At 50.0% G+C, this 20,095-nt stretch overlaps 1 protein-coding gene across 1 annotated transcript in view; it reads right to left on the bottom strand.

Moving 5' to 3' along the window:
- The window catches only part of LTBP2 (latent transforming growth factor beta binding protein 2), a 68,970-nt gene that overhangs the window by 22,595 nt on the left and 26,280 nt on the right, over positions 1–20,095 (bottom strand). The window contains 6 exon segments of the mRNA XM_039552506.1: positions 2,443–2,517; positions 11,035–11,137; positions 12,660–12,928; positions 13,266–13,466; positions 15,026–15,196; positions 16,633–16,814. Of these exon segments, the coding sequence (XP_039408440.1) occupies positions 2,443–2,517; positions 11,035–11,137; positions 12,660–12,928; positions 13,266–13,466; positions 15,026–15,196; positions 16,633–16,814 (1,001 nt within the window).

The following is a 20,095-nucleotide window of genomic DNA, read 5'->3' as shown; positions in this document are numbered from 1 at the left end:
CTGTGCTCCTAAACTCCCCAATTCATCCCACCAGCTGCTCCATACACAGTTGATACATACAAGGGCCGTGAAGACCAGGCTAGAAGTTAAGTCAATTAGAGGTACCAATGCTACAGGGATCTGCAGCAGGCCAGGGAAGAGTAGGATCTGGCTGCACCATGTAGTGTTTCCTGCTCTGTACCAAGCACAGGACAGAGTTCATGAGAACAACCAGTGACCAACCCCAAATATGCTGGGAACCCCCCTCAGAAAAGACATTAGGGCTCTCTGGAGGAGCCTCATGGCTCATCCCTGTCACTCCACAGCACGGTCAGAGTGTTATGTCATTCTGACAGACCAACTGGACAAAGTGTTTGTCTCCATATGAACAAAGGGATTGAAGGGATTAGAGTAATGAGAGCACAAAACAAACAAGCACCAAGGGCTAGGCTTTATATGCCTAATTTAAAACAGGGCCACATCCAGGCCTCATCCCAACCCCCTCTATTCTGCTGTCAGCCACAGTGGAAGTCCCCACTGGGAATAGAAGCAGACAGGTATGCTCAGAGCTATGCACTCCTACCCCCTGCAGCATGCCAGGGCTAGGGCTAGCCCACAAGAAGAGGCCTCAGGGATCACAAACTGAGATCCATATGCTGCCTCAGCTGCTTCATCCCACCCCACACAAGTCTGCCAGTGCTCCTGAGAAACAGCCACACTGAGTAAGGCAGCCTGTGGTGGAAAGGTGCAGACTGGCTTACCCCAGTGCTTGGTCAGCAGAAAGGACTCAGGTCAACATCAGACACCAAATATATATATGGTCTCCTAGGACTTTCAGTGTGTGTCCTGTGCAGTGACTGTGCTGCATGCACACCTCCCTATCCCTGAGCCTCCAAGACCTCTTTTCCTCATGTTTAGCAACCATATTATCTCTTCCAGTGCCATCCTTCCTGCTAGTCCCAGCAGCACTGGGAGGATCCCTGGCTGGGTCTGACAAGCACTCTCAACTTGGGCTCCTTGCAGCCTTGTTCTGCTCAATAGGATGCAGCAAGGAAAGGAAAGGAGATCCTGCAAAGGTGAACCATTTGTTCGTCTGCTGGAAGGCACCAGAGACAACCCTTTCTGTCCATACTGAACAGAGGAAAGTGGGCTTCTGCCAGGGTCCTCCTCCAATCACAGTGCTTTAACAATAGCCTGCAAAGCCAGGTAGTTTCCCCTCCTACCTGCGTGGCAAAAGAAGGCCCCTACATCTGTCCACCAAATTGAACCCTCACTCTGGGCCCTAAAGTGAGGTGCTAGGCTTCCTGACACACATTCCACTACAACAGTAGAGATGGGAATAGCACCTTGAAGCAGTAGTGTCTGAAGAATAGAACTTCTCCAGTCTAGCTTACAAAGGAGCATCCAGAGGCAGAGATCTCTGGTTCATGGTTTTTCCTGTGCAAAAAATCTTTCTAGCCAAATCCACACTGTCATCTACCTCTGCTCCTCCCTGATCCACAGGGGACACAAATCCAGAGCAGGCACTGCAGGTCTCTTCTTTCTGACATGAGTCCCTCCTGCTGCTCTGTTCCTCCAACTACTATCTGATGTCTCTGGGTAGCTCCTCATAATCATAGCACTGTCTGTGGCCACATAAGGGATGAGATCTGAGCACCAAGCAGAATAGTTGTTGTGTTGTTGAAAGTTCTCCCTCAGGACAATGTGGGGAGGTTGAATCATTAATTAAGTGTGGTGGAAAGTCCCAGCTAAAAGAGATGAGTCATTGGATTGCCAGCCCTGGGTTTGCTCCCTGCTGCATCTGAGAGGTGACACCTCTCAGCTTATCATGAATCACAAGAAGGGAACAATAAAATTCCTCTTTAGTCAGAGCACGGAAAAACACAAGCAGTGTAGGTCCAAGAAATGCCAAATAAACATGAACCAGAGAGAAAAGGGGAGAGATGGTGCCTTCCTCATATGGAACTGAGGGACCACAGAAGTGAGCAATGGATTGATCCTGGCAGCATGGGGCAGGCAGCGGAGCCTCGCAGCATGAACAAGTGATACAGTCAGAACAGAAGGCATTGCTTTTATGGCACTCTCCCACTTGTAAATGAACAAGCTGATAACCTTCACAAATATTTTTAGGCAACAGAATTTCTGTTGCTTCAGAACATGGAAGAAGTGTTTTTACACTCACACTTAGCAGAGCATAAACACAGGCCCTTACTGGGTCGGTAGGACCTAACAGGGGAATTTTCTTGTACTGGCCCAACTTTGTGCTCACTGTGCTTGTCAGCTGAGTCATGTAGTCCTGTGTTACCTGGTTTTCTTCCATTCTTGATGAAAGCACGAAAACTTTTATAAGCCACGTTCTTTGCAGATCTGTACCAGGGAGTTAGGTAAATGTATTTTGTATAGATAATTGCAACTCTGACAGCGGATGTGAGAAGGAGAGACAGATGAAAGCAGCATCCTTACCTTGGCAGTGGCTCCGGTTCAGCCTTTTGTATCCCTGGGGACACTCCACCTGTCCATTCTCAATCACAGGGTGGGCTGGGGAAAAAAGCAAACAGTGTGGGACACTGTCAGGAGAGCCTGCCACCAGCATCCTCCCTGTTCCCTGCCCTTCTTCCAGAGGGGAAAGGGTCCTTAGGCCTGCCTTGGATGGGCTTCTAATGACTTCTAGGGCAGAGGGAAAGGTAGGAGCAGCCACATTATCCGTGGCGTGTCTTCTCCTTCTTGGCAAGTGCCAGCCTGGTGACCCACAGGTGCTGCCTGTGCCTCATACCTAGCACTGTGTCACTTTGTCTCCTCCTAGGTCAGTTTGGATAGCCAGGTGGCACATAACAAGGGGGATCAGAGTGAAAAGAATGGCTGAGGTCCTTGACAAACTGCTGAAATAACAGCTCAGGCCCTGTTTATTACATTTCTTTTTATACTGCATGTGATTTCCTGCCCCAATCCCTCTCATCAAAGAAAAATTCAGATTTCTGCTTAAAATAGTTTTGTGGGTTTCAAAATGTTCTATAACACGCACAATTAAACATCTCCAAATTTTTTAAAGGCAAGTAAAATGTGGCCCATAAATTCCTAGGAAGTCAAATTTAGGCACTGTATTTTGGAGCAAGGGACAGGGAATCTAAGAGTGGATGGGTTGGAAAGTGAGTAAGCATGGGGTGGAGTAGGAAGAAGGGTACTTTGCCTGGGGCAAAGGATTTTCCCAGGGTGGGGCTTCTTAATTTTCTGGATCTTTTGCTTGGGAACAAGGAGTGCATGAAAGAGCTAACTGACTGCCCAGCTATATTCCAACCACACTTAAATCCTCCTGCCTGGCATCAGTAGCTCACTCCCTGGTGTCGTACGTGGAAAGCCCTCCATGGCAATAGTCATATTGAGGGTCCAGCAGATTCCTAACACATTGCAGCTTTCAAGAACCAGGGACAAATTGAGACCATCCTTACAGCAGGAGATGCTTGGCAAGAGCCTGCAAAGTTTAAGAGCAAAAAGAAAGCCTGTGAAGTTTAAGAACACATTCTGGGGGCAGAGAGCAGGCATATCCATAACTCTTTGTCCCAAACACTTGAACTCTATAATGCAATTTAAAGCCATTCTAGGACGGTTCTTGAAAGGCAGAAGTTAGAGACCAGCCTCCTAGGATAAAGGCACTTAGGAAATAAAAGACAGGAGAACATGTCATTACCAGCCTGTACCAGGAAGGAGAATAGAAAACCTGGCTTTCTCAGGCATATTAAATGAAGCTGCAAGGTTTTCCATGTGCACACTGATCCTCAGTAGCTGAATGAATGACAAAGACAAAAAAATCTTTTTACCCCCTTCAACAGTTTAGTCATGAATTGTAGGCAGGAGGTGCTAACAAATATCTGGATGTTAGGGACAAGGGAGCTACTAGTGATGCTGGGAATCACTGGGTACCTTTCCAACCTTCTGGGAAGGTAAAAAAACCTCTGGTTTATGGGCCCCAGGCTCAGTACCCCAGTGGGATTTCAGGTCCTCCTACACGATAGTTTGTGGGGTCGGGGCTGCCGACAAGCATTAACTGTGCTTGGAAGCATCTGTCAGCCTCAGCACAATGTGATAACAGACACTCAAATGAAGCACCATTGTTATGTGCAAGCCCTCTGAGCGGAAGCCAAGCGTGCTGGAGATCAAACAGCGATGACGTGTCAGAGCCATGCACCGCCTCTGAAGAGCCTTTGTGGAGAAACAGATTCTGCAGCATCCCTCCGCCAGATGCTGCTGGGGAGACAGCAAGGCAGAAAATGCCAGTGATGGGCAGATGAATTGCAGGTCTGTGCCACCTTAGCACTTACAAAACTCCAGTTTGCAGAAACCAGCTCACTACATTAGCAAATCACTTGTGAAGCTACGGACAAATGTCCTAACTCTGCAAAGAAACCCTTGTTCCCTGTCAAGAGTAACTGTAATGTAATGTGAGCAGATCTCTCTGTACCAAGGAGAACCAAGACATTTTTGAAGTATTGGATGGAGGCTGCTCTCTTTCTGCCAGGACCTGTCCACAAGGGAAGACAGTGTGTGGCTGCAGGAGGATGTAAGCTATTAACTCTCAGCTTTGTGCTTGGTTTCTTGAGTAGAGGACTATTTCCTTCCACAAGCTCAAATGTTGCTGAACTACAACAGAGATGGTCAAAACCCCCTGAAAAAAACAGTCTAGGACACCTACATTTCCTGCAAAGAGGATCAGCATCCAGCCTTCTCTTATGCAGCTGGTAGGAGGGTATTCCTCTGGAACCCACCTAGTGATCAGAGAGGGCAGAAAGCTGTCAGCATTCAGAGCTGAAGAGGCCCCAGTCTCCTGTGTCTGTCTACACTCTCTCCAGGAAGGGTTCTCCCAGAGCCTAAGGCTAGGGATGGAGCAGCTGAGTTGCATCTGTCAGGCAGACGGATTTCAGGCTTGCTGAGGGCAGGGAGCCCTGGTTCCTGATTCAAGAGGGTGATTTCAGAGCCTTGCCTCCTGGGCACTTCAGCCCTGCAGATGCTGTGCCAAGCCAATGTGGTCACCAGGTAGCTGCACATTAGGAGTCCCTCTTGGCTCTCCTCATTGCTTCCTCTAGCTCTCTGCAAGCTCTGCAGGCACCGGGCATCCCTGTCAGGGCTGGGCTCATACAAAGGAGCAAGAGTGCAATAAGCTCACAGGCTCAGAAAGGAGGTGAGTGCAAAGGAGCCACAGCCCAGGACTTCCCCCAGAACCTTTGTCCCCAGCTAGAAAAATACTCAAGTAGAGTATAATATGAAAGGAAATTGGGTGGAGGGATTTTGGAGCCTAGCAGGATGATCTTTAAGCAATTAGGCTAATTTTTCATCATTTCCCAGGAGAAGAGATTTTACCCAAGGGCTCTGGCTCCCCAAACACGTCTGGAGAAGCTCAGGGTGGTGGTGAAGTGGAAAACTTCTCCGAGTGGTGGTAGCCACAAGGGTGTGAATGAGGCAGTGTTTGTTGGATGAGATAATACATTACATTAGTCCATACAATGTCACTGTTAAAAGGGGAAAAAGCAAGCCTCTGGTCAGATGAGAAGTGAGGAAATGCCCGTTTCCTAAAGCTAGCCCATTTATTTTGACTCTTTCCATCTACCATACTGAAGAAACTGAGGGTAGCTGTGGTGCTTCTGCTAGTTCTAGGTTTTCCAGCACCTGGGAGGTGAAAGGAGCCAGAGTGAATGGTCTCGTGACACCTGGATAAATGGGGATGGTGGACTCAGTCAAGCCTCAGCCTGGTTTAGTGTGAAGTAGAGAAGATCAGCCTCCGCTGCAGAGAGGACTTGAGCTGCTGAGCTCACTGGCAGAAGAGCAGAGCAGCTTGGACCCCACAGCAGCCTTCAGAGATGTATTAGAGGTGCCACACCAAGAAGTAGGCTGTGGCTATGGGGATAAGCCGAGTTCTAAGGCAGAATGGACAAGAGGGAAAGACACAAATCCTTCTGTCCAGGTCTGTCATGACTGCTCTCCTCTGGATGGTCTGTTGTAAGCAGGCTCCAGCAAGACTTCCTCCAATGCCCCAGCAAGGGTTACGGTAATAGCAGTGGAGAGGGCATGCACCAGTGCCACATGTGTGATATAAAAGTACGTCCTCTGGCTCTACATCAGTAAAGATCTTCAAGGTGCAAAAGATGCTTGAAGGAAAAAAACTCTGATAATTCCTTTTTGCCATTGGGCGTTTCAACAGAGAGATCCTCATTCTGCTCTCAAGGTGGCTTCCAACTGCAACAAGATACCTTGTACCTAAAAACCCCCAGTTTTGTAACACTGTGCTGCAGTGTGCTGATATGACAATGCTGTACGTGTATGATGAGCAAAACAAGCACTATGCAGAAAAAAGCAGGCCTGAAAATGCTGTGTGTTCCCAGGTCAAGCATTGCTTTCTGTGGTACTGGCACAACCTTGCAGAGGTTTCTGCTTCTTTCCCCGCCTCCAGCCTTTCCGTACCGTTCTGCACAGACTCCCTGTGGCACATGGTAACAAGTGGCCTCCATAGCCTCCTTCCCATATATCCAAGGTTTTTTTTCCTGTATCCTACCCCATCTGTTCACAGGAGCAGACCAGGGGGTTGATTTTCAAGGGGCTTGCCATGGCTGTTTCAATGCCTGCAGGCACAGCGCAGGGGAGTGTGAGGCTTGCAGATCCACTCAGCATTTCTGACGATGACGGCTGCATGGGTGAGCTGCCACCCCTCTCACAGTGGGAGGTCTGTTAGAGGAGTGCTGCGGATGCCAAGCCAGACATTACAAGATCCAACTTTCCAGTGAAATTCAGACTTTTCTCTAGGACAAAAAACTTGAAAAAACACGTGGAGTGGGAATAAAAACAAAACAATAGCCTTCAAAGACTTGTTTCTTAATGCAGTTAAAACCCATACGAGGAGAGAAAGCAGCCCAGGAAGATCTGCAGTGAGCACAACGAGTGGGTGCACAGCCCAGCCCATGCTCAGGCTGACTGTAAGATAAGGGGCAGGGGGCACTGAAAACTCCAGACCTGGAAAATGCAGGTTTACTCCTGCCCCCAGAAAGTCCACCAAATTTCACAGAAAGGTGAGACTTGTAGCTTCTGGCAGTACTGGAGATGGTGTCCACTGATACAGGTGTTCTCCTGGAATGTTGCTTGTTCCAGAGGTGTGTGGTCTCACAGATGGGGAGGAGGTAGAAGAGCAGGGCTGTGATCCCCTCTGGACAGAACTCTCAGCTACCAGTTTCCTTTATCACCATGCGCCTGAGAAGGGCCAAGGCTTTGGGAAAACCAGTATCCAAATTCACACCTGCCGTGGGGTCTGTGTCAACCTGTAGCTCCAGTCTCACTGGGTTTAATTTCCACAGACCATCTCTTAACAGTGTTCCAACACATTCTTTCCACAGACCACTGCATCCCCCAAAATAACACATGGTCTGGCAGGTAAGCAGGAGTAGCTCTGCCCAGCAGTGTACCTGCTACTAGCCCCACATCCTGAGCTTGCCACAGGACGGGACATTGCTTCAGTGCAGGTTCCTCACCAGCAATGCTCAACTACCATGCTGGTCCCTGAGCTCCCTTTCAGCCACATCCTAGTGTCTCTATTTCAGCTGCTTCATCAGCCTCCAATTCCCTTTTCCTACCCTCATTCTTCTCCAGGTTTAACTTTCCAGCTCCTGTTTGCCCCTACCCTTCTGTTCTAGCCTTTCAGTGTGTGCTCCATTGCTTCCCCCAAGTACTAAAGACCCAGGACAGTTACTGAATGTCTCCATCTGATTTATCCTATCTTGCAATACAACACATTTCATCCACCAAATTCTGGCCAGAGCTGAAGAACTGCAGCTGCATGACAGCATGCAGGTGTCCTGCTACCCTCCAGGGCCCTGCCTCTGGCTCGCCTCTTTCTTTCATAAGTCAGGCACCTTTGCTCCAACAGCTCATGGAGCAAGCTCTCTGCTCTCCCCTTTCTCCCAGGGTGCCTCATGCATCATGGGGGTCCTATCTTTAGTTCTCACTTGCATAAGCAACAGCAGCTCCCAGGAACTTCTACTGTAGCCTGCTTGAACACCCATCTCTGTGCCCACTTCTCTGAAGAGGCTTAACAGTGTACAGCCCCCCAGCAGCAAACCACACAGTCCAAGAACGGCTTAAGGAAATCTCTAAGACTAAAGTAACACTCACAGAGACTCCTGGCCAGGTCAGCCCTTGATTTTGAACTCAGCTTTTAACATGGTCTCATTAGGATGCAGACAAAGCATTTGAGTGCCTTGGCTTTTCTGATGCTGAGCAAAACATAAAAAATAGTGAGGATTGGTCATGGTAAGTTTGCTCAGACAGATGCCTGCCTCCTATTCTTCTTCTCTGATGTCTTTCCGCACACAAACACGTACCAAACATGAAAGCTGCAGACGATGGAGACATCCGGACGTATCCAGACTCTACTAACAATCAGTGTCTCGGGCAGACAGTCAATCCAAACAAGTTCCCCATTTGTCTAGCTCTTGCCTGGCTGCACTTCTGTATGTTGTAAGTGTTTACACTGAACTAGCTTCTGCCATTTCTGTCTCTAGTTGCTGGAATTAAATTCCCAATGCTGTCAAGTCTGCTCTGGTGCATGCTTCCCCGGGACACATGAGAGCAAGGAGTTCTCTCTGAAGATCACAGTGCTAAGAAGAAAGCTGGAAACACACACTGAACATGTTATCTCTGTGCACAAGACACCAGATCACTGAACTACAGCCCAGTGACTTTGAGTGAGCACAACACAGGCCAGCAAGACCAGAAGGCAGAAGGAATGTGAGTGTGGGATGTGGTCTACAGGCAGGAAGTACGTGGAACAATGCCTTCACACTAGCATGGAACTGGAAACCCTGGCAGACAAGGCACAAGGCAGTGAGTGGTCACAGTGCTTGGAGGCTCTGTTAAAGAAGTAAGGTCGCTGAGAAGGGACTGTTTCCCCGACTCCCCTCCGGGATCAGATACCTTGCATGTGAAGACAACATACCAGAGAAAGGCACCTGAGCTTCTCACTCCACAACAACTGGGCTCTCTTAGGCTGCCTTCATCATGTGTCTGTCTTACAGCTCCTTGCACCAGAGGTAGCCAAAGCAGGAAGATACGTATATACCATTGAACAGGATGAAAATGGATCCTTCAACTAGCCTGAATTAGGGCCAACATCACAAGAGCCATTAAGTCTCCAAGGAGGAACTTCATCACCCAGAGCCAGAGGGAATTTCTTGTGGCACAGGAATACAAAAGACCCACAGGGATACATTTTACATATCCCTGGAATTAATCTGAAAACAAAGCCAGACAAGCATCTGTCCACTCAGTGAAGACCAGCAGTGACAACTTGCCTTGAGTTGCAACTGCTGCCAGGACACAGGGCATGTGTTGAGCTGTGAGCTGTGAAACCTGCTGGCAGCTAGGAGTCATTTCCTAAGTGCATTTGCTCTACTGGCTGGCTGACTGCAAGGAGCACATGGGGGTGTTTTGTGTCTGTTTTCACATATTAGAAGCCTGTGATTAGACACATTTTGAAGCTCTAAGTCCAACAGAGCAAATCACTGCTGCAGCTCTGGCTGCATTCTCTGCAATCACCTTGCATCCTGGCACAGAGAACGAGAAGGGAGGTGCAGAGTTTTTGCAGCAATCTGCAGCCTAACTGAAGTATTAAGCAGCCCCCCTGTTTTCTAATGGAGGGATCACAGAAAGACGGGTAAGAAACAGGGAGACTGCTGTAGGATGGGGAAGAGAAAGCCGTGACTGGGGTTGTGAAGGTCAGGGACAAAGAAGAGGGGCTGAGGCCTGTGTGGGGCATTTCCTTGTCTGTACTGAACCTGCAGACCCCAGGGTCACCCCCCCACAACATATATGCCCAAGACTTCTTTGGGGCTAGCACATGGATGAGGGCAGGCAAGCAGTAGCATGGCTGAGGCCACAGCACAGCCATGCAGCTTGGGAAGATGACAGCAATCAGAGCTCCCAAGATCTGGACTGGGTTCCAGGATGCTGACAACCTCGTCTGTGATTGCAAGGAATTTGGCTCCAGTCATCCCTGCCCCTGGCTGAGGAGGAATCGAATGGAGGGAGGATAATGAGACACAAATTCAGCTCTTGGGAATGTGCGTGTAAGCGAGCAGGAAAACCTCTGGGCAGAGCTAGAAGTCACCAACACCACACTTGCTTGCAAAACCTGCCACCTTGGATATCTACGCTCTATTGAGGAGTCAGGTCCCCTGAACCATGGGGTCTGTTTTCTTTAGTTCTTTGATCCAGTGAAGGGATGTGATTGAGCAGCCAGGCAGCAATGAATGGGAGCAGGCAGGCAGGCAGGCAGGCAGGGAAGAGGTGAGCAGCTCCCTGCCCACATTCCACTAGATGAGTGCACCTTTCCCTTTACCACACCCAGTCAGCACTGGATGCTGGAGCCTGCCTCCCCTCCAGCCAGGAGTCCTGCATGGCCTCTCCACCGCAACACAGGATGGGGCCATGGGGCAAAGGGCCATGCTCATCATGAAGCACCTTGAGCAGAGCAGATGAGGAATCCCCATCTCCTGCTAGATCAGTCTGTCCAGCTCCCAAGTGCAGCAGAAACAGAGCTGGACGCCCATGCCCCTGGAACGGACCCCGGGTGTGCTCCTGCCAATTGTTTGATGTAGTGTTATTTCCAGAGCCCCTGCCAAACCCGTGTTGGGCCCAGAGCAAGCCCGTAACTCTATAGGGCTAAGTCTGCAGCCTCCTCCAACCTAGAACTGCACCTCCTAAAACCACGGCTGCTTTTTTCCTGTTTCTCCCTCTGAATGGGGCTAGCATGGTGGGAACTGTTGGCCACGTGAGCCTGGGCCCAGCAGCCAACCCAGAGCACTGTTGCCTGGTGGGTTGGGGCAGCAGCTGGCATGACCCTGCACTCACCTGGGACATGCTGCCCATCCCCGAGGACCTTGGGCCAAGGACAGCCATGTGTCACGACCTACAGCTCCGTTCCCTGCCTCATCTACACGAGGCAGCCAAATCATTTTTACTCGTCGAGGGTGCAGGCTGTCCCTCATATTGTTCTGGCTCCTGGCCAGCAGCAGTACTCACCTGGCCGGGGGGGACAGGCCAGGCACTGGTCCATGCCCCAAAAGAGCCCCACACTGCCGCAGCAGTCCTCCAGCTTGGTTAGCCCTGGCAGGGGGTTGGTGCACTGCGGAGAGAGGAGCAGATCAGGCTGCTGTGGGATGCAGAGGAAACATGTGCCCAGCTGGTACAGTAGCAGCAGAGCCAGCACGGGGAACAACTGTCTGGGGGCAGAGGCTGGCACAGCCCTCTTGGCACAGTTCCCCACTGGGACACAGTGGAACCGGGGATGTGGATTAAGATAGTAAAAAGTTGTGCAGACAGAACCTCCCTTGACTGCACCCTTCAGAGGGGAAGGGGCCATCAAACAGAGCACAGATGAACCAGAGATGATATCACCTGGCAAAGCCCCAGAATCAGCCCCTTGCCTGGCTGATTAGCCTGTGATATGGGTGCACCACTCCAGCCCGGCGGGGAGCTTGTTGTCAGGCACTTTCCTCTGCTGAATGAGTCTCTCTTTCCCCCCACTCTCGGCAAGGCCCTCTGGATTACAGGCTTCCCCATTAGAGCGGAGCCGCTGGGCCCACAGGCTGGAGCTGGCCCCTGGCCAGGCACGCGTGGCCGCCTGCCCAGCACTCGCATACCGATCGGCTCGGCTGTGGCTGCGCGGGGAGAGGCAGGCGCTCCCTGCCGAACTCCTCACCCTCTCCCAGGCACGGCATCACCCCAGCTGGGTGAGGTGTGAGCATAGCAAGGGTACCCCCTGCTGCACCTAGAGCATCTCTTACAGCCTCTCCATACATCATCATCCTCTGCTCCTATGGTCACAGCATTGCCATCTCCCCACAGAGAAGCAGGGCTTTTCCAGCCCCAGGTTCTGATTTCATTTATTTTTGCACTAGAGAATGGCTAAGAATGGTTTCCTGCTAGAAACGACTTGGATGGGAGTGACTGAAGGATGGGATGGGAACTGGGAGTAGCCCCCCCGAAAAGGCTGGGGAGCAGTGGTAACAGGGCTGAGTCCCAGACTGCCAGGCTGGGGGTCTCTCTGAGCACGAACTGCTCTGGGGGAGCTCACAGGTGTTCCTGTGGGTGCCAAAAACCTCCAATGCTTTTCCAGTGACGCAAGAGAAACATGTGGGGAAAGACAAAATAAGAAATTATGATGACTGTGGGACAGGGGTGAGAAAGTCCCTCACGTGCATTTGCTTCCCAAGCCCCAGTCGAGCTCTCCAGGAAGGCATCGTTCCATGGAAATCAGACTTCCATTTATCGTCTGAGAGGGAAAGGAATTTTCCTATGTTTTATACGTTTCCTACAATAATTGTGGAGCATGGCTGTAAATGTTGCTATAAATAGGGCACCCTTTTAAAACCAGACTGTGTGTGAAAGCCATCAAGTCTGGGCTGTGCTGCCCCAGGGCACAGCCTGGTCAGGGCAAGGCAGTGAGGTCTCTGTTTGATCAAAGCAAGGAATTTTTTTTCTTCCCAAGTAGTAACACATTGCTGCCTGTGCCCATGGCATCTGCATGATGCCCATGCTGACGCTGAACAGCTTCACAGAAAAAAGCCACCCCCCACCCCCCGAAAGCCAGTGCTCCCCTACCCCAGAACAAGAAATACTCCAGCGCTTGATAGATGACCTCTTACCTGCCCATGGAGAGCCTCCCGAAAGCACCTCCCCAGCAGTCCCGGGGCTCTCTGCTGTTGTTGTCCGCTCTCAGTGGCAATGCTGTTGCCATTCCCATGGGCATAGGTGTACCAGGGCACAGCAGCCAGCTGAGGCACCAGGACTGCCTCCACACTGTTTTCCTCCGACACCTCAGCATCACCCCGCACCCTGGCCACCTGATGAATTTGCACGGTGGCTTCTGGAGGGTGGTTGATGTGGACATTCACCAGAGAAGGGTTTAGGGAAGCTGGAAGATGAGTTTACACCACATTTATGACAATCTGGCAACAATTTGGCACCCAAAGAGTATCATCATGAACAAAGTCACAAGGGACGAGAGGCAGACTGAGCCCACCAGGAAATCTAGAGGAAGACTGCATCTAAGAGAAAGTATTTGTCTGGCCCAAAAACAGGACAAACCGACCAAAACCTCCACAAGAAACTAGGGAAACTTCCTTTCTAACAACCTGGCCTGAAACAGCAAGCATAAGGAGGTAGTGGCCTCCTCAGGCCTGTTAAAAAAGATCTGAGGAGCACACAAGTAGGAGTAAAATGTGGGGTCTGGAGCCACTGGCCATGCTCACCCAGCTGGTTGGACAAGGGTAGAGTATATGTGGAGTGCTTCATGGAGCTGCCAGCTGGGGTCTTTGGGCCTCTCCCTCCTTGCTTCTTTTCCAGAGAGGGAGCTGGCAGGTGGCAAAACTTCCCTGTGGAGTTGGAGGGGCACCAGCATTCATCCCGGCCCACGCAGCGCCCTCCATTCAGGCAGGGAATCTGACAGAAGTCTGCAAGGCAAAGAGAGATCTGCTTAGAGGAGGAACTGAGACACTGGCTCTAGCCAAGGGCAGCTGAGGGACGCCAGGAAGCTGGACCAGGACAGCACTAACCCCATGATGTCCCAAGGACCAGGCCCAGCACTGGGCTGGGGTCAGCACTTGCAGCCTGGAGGCAGGCTCGGCTCCCTGCTGGGCAACACCATCTTCTCCAAGCTCTGCTCACAACTGGAGTCATGGGTTGAAGAAGATGAACTCTCCCTTGGGCTCTGGGGCCACAGCCAGGCTGGGGCACCCATGTCCTGGGGGGCTGCCAAAGTGGTGTTGCTGACAGAGCAGGATCTCTTGGAGTGGGTCAGGAGCTATGGCAGCCATGTGTAGCCAAGTCTGCCCAATTTCTTCACTTCTGCATCGCCCCCTCCCCACTTGGCAGGGTTTTTACTCCTAGCCCAGAAGGGAACTCAGCAGGATGAGAGAGGCAGATGGAGAGAGCAGGCAGAGAGCCACATCCTCAGAGCCTGTCTCACATCCAGCCCTGGCCCTGCCAGCAGTTCAAGTGGGAGAAGTGTGGAGTGGGACAAAAGAATCAGGAGCAATTCATCTGCAAAGGCTCAGAAAACGCATACACAGATGAAACCAAAGTCATGTCCTTTCTGACCTCATCAGATGCTTGGAGCATCTCAGTGTGAACTACACTCAAGCAATGCATGGGATTTCTTGACAGATTATCCTGACTCATTTCAGTGTGGGAGGAGACACTGCTGCTCCACATTTCTGGATGGCTTGTCAGGTTCATTCCAGGGGATGAACACCCATCCTGTTCCAAGTTCATCTGCTCAAGCCCAGCACCCAGTTTTGGGGGAGGAGACACATTTTTGGACTGGGACCTAGGCAGAAATTGCTGTGAACACCATCTTCCATCAGTGTCCACAAGAGCAAGGCTTTTCATTCTCTCAGTGTTAGGAGAATTTGAGTGATACAGAGGCACTCAGAGGACAAGTCCCAACAAGTCCAGTATGTTGCTCCCACCAGCTGGCTCCAAGACAATGTGACCAACCCACATCCCAGTGACTTGATGAGCAATCCCAGTGGCTCTGAAAGGCGAGCGGTGGTTGCAGCAAGCCCTGTTTATAAGAACAGTTTGCAACCTGCAGCCAGCTCTCCTGGCTGCCATGTGAGTGAAAGGAGAGAACAGGAGGAAATTAGGTGATGAAAGTCAGCCCCAAGACTGGATGCCAACTAAAGCAGTGAGCTGGCTCTGAGAAGAAGGGGGTGGTGAGGCTTGGCTGCAGGCCTGACTCAAAAACACACATCCCCTCTACCCAGGGTGAGATGGAAACAGGAGTTGCTTGCCCAGGAAAGAGAGCAATGAGGCAAAGTCTGTCTTCCTCCCCTAGAGAGGGAGTAAGCCCCAAAGACCTCAGAAGACATCTTCCAGAAGACACTGAGAGAAGCCATTGCTTCCCCTCCCTATAGCAGCCCAAGCCCTTAGTCTGTAGAGTCGGGAAAAGCAGGAAGAGTAGAGAGGGGAAGCAGGCAAGAAAGTAGGTGGAGGGCATAGGGGTGCTCACAGATGCGGAAGCCAGATTTGGGATCGTGGTCATGTCCCCCTTGGCTATAGAGAGTGGTGGTGTCTCCTTTCTCGCAGCTGTTGTAGCAGCGCCCACTCTGGCATGTCTGTTTGCAGATGGTGGGTGTGAAGACAATTTTTATCTTCCTAATCTTCTCTGTCAGGTTGGCCCCTACGAAAGAAAAAGAGTGCTAAGTGGAAACAGCATCTCCAGGCCAAGGGAGCTGTAATTCTCAGCTCAAGCTCCAAAGCATCCCCAGAGCAAAGAGGGGTCTATGTCCCTCCCCAAGGTGGTGGAGTCACCATCCCTGGAGGTGTTTAAGGAAAGACTGCATGTGGCACTTAGTGCCATGGCCTAATTGAGAAGGTGGTGTTAGGTCATAGGCTGTACTCGATGATCTTAAAGGTCTTTTCCAACCTAGCTGATTCTGTGATTCTGTGATCCTGTCTCTCCTCGCCCCTTGCTCACTCTACATGTTTTCTGCTCTAGCATCTGTAAGAGTTTGTCAACACATGAACAGTAGCAAGCAGCATGCTCTGGCTGCCCAGTTGGAGTGGCATAACAGTGTGCAGGGACACACATGTACTAACTTCATCATAAAGGGAGTTTTTTGCTTTAAGCAATATTCCCTCTCCAGCCACATCAGTAGTTGGAAGACTGGCTGCTCTTAAACCTCTGGAAGTCTTCCCACATGAACACATTGGCATCCATAAAAGAGAGCATCAGGTCTTAAGGAAACCATTGCCTCCCTACAAGTGTCCCCTGACCTCCTGAGTTATCTGTGGTCCTCTTCTGGTCCCTCACCATCCTCACACTAGATACAATGGGAAATCACACTCAGAGCTCTTGCGGTCTTGTGGAAAATGGTCAACAGACAGAACTATTGCGTAACCAGCTGGCCTGACACCAGGGCCTTCCATCCCACCCCAATGAGACAGTCATGTGCTGCCCTTGCTGTGCTCACCCCGCTCCCTGTTTCAATCACCAATTTCAGATTACAGCTTCAGCCACGATGTAGGTTCATGGCCCTACTCATAGAGGCTGAGATGCCACATGGTGCCTCTTTGGGGAATCACAGCTTCAGGAGGAAGCCAAGCTGCAGAAGACAATTTGCACCTGTCCTAGTTGGGAAAGCATTGAGGCTCTGCATCTGCGCGTCCCAGCAGCCTGGCCTAATCCCTGCTCATGTCAGAAGGCATCAAGGCAGCAGCCAAAGGGACGAAATAGACACTGGTTGCACAATCTGACCTCGAGGGCTGCTCAGACTGAGGAGTAAGCTGGGAGACACCATTCCTACAGACTGAAGCAACTCCCCTTCAGGGCATTGTGCCGGAGTGATGTTCAACATCTCCTGAGATGCAGTTGTCATATCCCCTGGCTCCTGTCTCAAGCCATCCGCGTTTTGCTCCCCTGATATGTCCTCCTTCAGTAGGGCTCTTTTCTTTGCCAAGCCCAGCAATGCCCATGCTGGCCTTTCCTTTTCATCCCACTGAGCAGCACAGTCCTGGGAGTCCATGGTTTCTTGGGGATCCCCAGTGAAAGTGTTGCCCTTTCCCATGACACCCCAACAAGAAGCTCCAAAAGAGTGGCAGCCCTGGAAGCCTTACCCTTTGCAGACAAGGTGTGCTCCTGGGAAACAGCATGTGGGCCAGAGCTGCTCTGCTCATATCCATTCCCATTGGGGAGTGCATTAGAGGTGAGCTGGCCATTGCTGGCTGGGTAGCGCCGGACAGTCCTTGATGACCCTGTGTGCTGAGGGGAGACAGGAGAGCCAATTCTGCTCTGAATCCTGCGGAAGAGAAAAAGTGAACCAATATTCTTCACGAGTGCCTGCACTGACCCACAGTGCCTGTCCACCAAAGTATCTTGCAGCAACTTTCACTGCTGTGCTGCCCAAGATGCCACCTGGACACAGAGCTTTGTCTACCTGAGCAGGATCCCACTCCTCCCCTGCTTTCAGTCATTCCCATGGCACTGTTTCCCTCTAGGAACCATGTCCCATGTCCTGAGCCTGGCAGGACACACTATTCACCAAGACACCCTCTCTGTACCATCACATCAAGCTGTCCTTCCACAGGGCTGCTTCAGCTGCCTTGAAGAACCTCTGCCTGCCCATCACACTCAAGGTCTGTTCCTTGACCATAGCAAACATAAGCAGCTCCCAATACACTTGTTCTTATGGTGGAAGTTTTCTCAGGACCTGCCTTCCCAGCCCCAAATGAGCACTAAAAGCACAGTAAGACAGTCACAGAAGAGGCCAGACCAAGCAAATACACAAAACTCCACCCATGAGAGTCACAAACAAGAGAGAATGACCAAGAACTCAAGTCTGTAGGTGCAGTTACGACTTTCTGCACTAACTACATTTATGACTTTTGGTGCTCTCTGAGGACTAAGCATGGAGAAGGCATCCAGCTCTCAAGGTCACACTTCATACACACTCCATTATAAAGCCATGTAAACCACAAGGCAGAGCTCTTTGTGTTAAAGATCTTGATCTACTGCACTTGCTCCCATTTCCTTTTACTGATTGCAGCACTAAGCCTCCAAGAGGGCACTCTGCTTTCCAACAAATGTATCTCACTCTCACCTGCACCAGCTGCAAGGAAAAAGGCTTAGTACAGCCAAGGGCCACAACAGGTTGGCTGCCCACATGCTCCTTGGGTTTCTTTGAAAGTGCCAGCCTTGGATGCCTCTGTAACTGAACTTCAGTACCGACAACTCCTCTGCATTCCCTGTCCAACACCTCCATCTCTGACTACATGGCTGAGGCAAAGAGTGGCACTTCCCACTGAAGTGTCCAGAGAGGCCTATCCCGTTCTGTGGTTTTTACCATCTTCCCTGTCACAGTCAGCACAGGAGACGTGTTACACTGTCTACAGGGAACACAAATTTCTAAACCAAACAGGACTGGATGATTCAATGAGAGTTGGCTGACAGCAGCTCTGCCTTGCAGACATTCCTTGGATAGCTTGGAATAACAATAAGATCTGGGGAGACGGAAAGGGAGCTCATGCTGTGCTGGTATTCAGGCAGGTCAAGAACAACATACAAGGTAACTGTCAGCCAGCGAGCCCAAAATCAGCCTTGAACAATGGAAAAGATGACGCACAGGTCAATTAACTGGGAACCAAACAAAAGGAATACAAAGTGAGGTCAAGTCAAGGAGGTCTGTGAAGAACCACTCTTGTCAAAGGAGTCCATTTTCGTAATTTGAGACAATTAGACACATGCACACTGACAAGCTGAGAGCCTATGCTATTTCAATAAAAAAATAAACAGGGCAGTACGATGTCAATCAGGCACATGCAAAATTAATAACAAACTGGCTGTGTAACAGAACACAAGAAGTAGTTGTCCCTGGGGAGGGTATTAGATGGGTTCCAGGGTGATCAGTATGAGGCCTGGCATGAGTCAAGAATTTCATCTGGAAATAAATATTTTTATTTCGAAATAAACATATAATCGACAATGATAATGTATGCTGCTGACACAAAAATTTGCAATGTGGTGTATCGTGATGAGAACAGAGCAATCACACAGAGCAGTTTGGAGCTCTGCGGAGGGTAAATGCATCCAAGCAACATGGGGTTTTAATAGAGCCAAATGCAGGATTACACTTCTAGGAAGAAGGAATGCAGGCAGCAGCTGCAGATAATCGGAGACAATCCTGGAAAACAGCAATTCTGAAAAGATTTTGGGGCTAATGACAAGCAATTAAATATGAACTGTCAGTTCAATGTCCTGACATTAGGACACTGAAACACTGCAGGAACAGGGAGGTATTTTTGCCTCCCTACACGTCCTCATCACAGTAGGATGTATACATGCTATAATATGATCCTAGCTCTGAGGTCACATCTTCTAAGGGATGTCAAAAAAATGGAGACAATACAGGAAAAGACATGACAAAAATAATTGGAGGGCTGGTGAAAATGCCTTTCTGTAAGAGACCTGAAGTATTCCATCTCTTCAATTTAGGATAAAGAAGATGAAGAGGTGCTCTGATTACAGGGCACAGGTTTCTCCACAGGAACAAAACGCCAGGTGTAAAGAGCCAACAACATCAGCAAACTGAAGTCAAATGATTCCTTGCTAGAAAGCACGCCTACATGCAGCAGTATAGCTGTCTTCCTTCTGCAAAAACCTCAGTGGTGCATTCCCAAACTCCTGATACCATCTCTTCAGGAGAGGAGAGTGTGGTGACAAAAATATTTGTTGTCTTGTTAAAATCAAGATCTAATGAGGACAGCAAATAATGCTTGTTTTTTAATCATCAGCAAGGTTAGCCAGAATAACTGAAGAGAAGTGAACCTTACTTCAGTTCTACCTCAGTCCCTTTCAGAAGCTCCCCTGAGATTCTGCAGAGTACCACCTACCCCAGAAGGCCAGGGCGGCCAGGCATGACCTACCCACACATTTCTGAGCTACTAATTTAGCCCTGCAGCCAGAAAAGGAACTTCTGGTTGCCTGTTATGTACTGCTTTGTCACCTGCTGTGCTACTGTTAGTTTTGTTAGTGACAAAGGACAAGCCATATGAAACTCTAGGGAGGCTAGGGGAGAGCTACCAAGCCTTGGAAGCTCAGGCACATTTGTTCTCTGATCTCAGTAAGAGGTCCCAAGCATAGTCCTATGGGTGAACATGGCTGGGTGTCCAAGGTCTTTTACTGCAGAGATGGAAGCACGCCGAGAAAAAGAAGTGCATCCCCCCAGACAACAGTGACTGTCTTAGTGCTGGCCCCGAGTTCTGAAGAGTCACTGGGTGAAGGTGACTGCTAGCATAACACAGGGAAATATAAGCTCTTCTGCTTGCAAATCCTCACATCATGTCTACCCTGGAGAAAGGGAGCATGCTATGTGCAAGTAGCAGAGCTTGGCTGGGCTCTACCCATTGCCTGCCGGAAGGAATTTCACCCTTTGGCTTTAGGAACATCTGTTGTCATTCCCAGGATTACCAAATTTTGTAACAAAACCCACAAAACCCGAAAACAACAACATGTGAAGGGCTTTAAAAAAAATAATCATTAGCATTTCAGTTCCAAAGAAAAAGGGATTACATGACCTTACTA

The sequence above is a fragment of the Corvus cornix genome, chromosome 5 (genome assembly GCF_000738735.6).
Source record: "Corvus cornix cornix isolate S_Up_H32 chromosome 5, ASM73873v5, whole genome shotgun sequence".
Classification (NCBI taxonomy): domain Eukaryota; kingdom Metazoa; phylum Chordata; class Aves; order Passeriformes; family Corvidae; genus Corvus; species Corvus cornix.
This window is presented reverse-complemented; position numbering and strand designations above follow the sequence as displayed.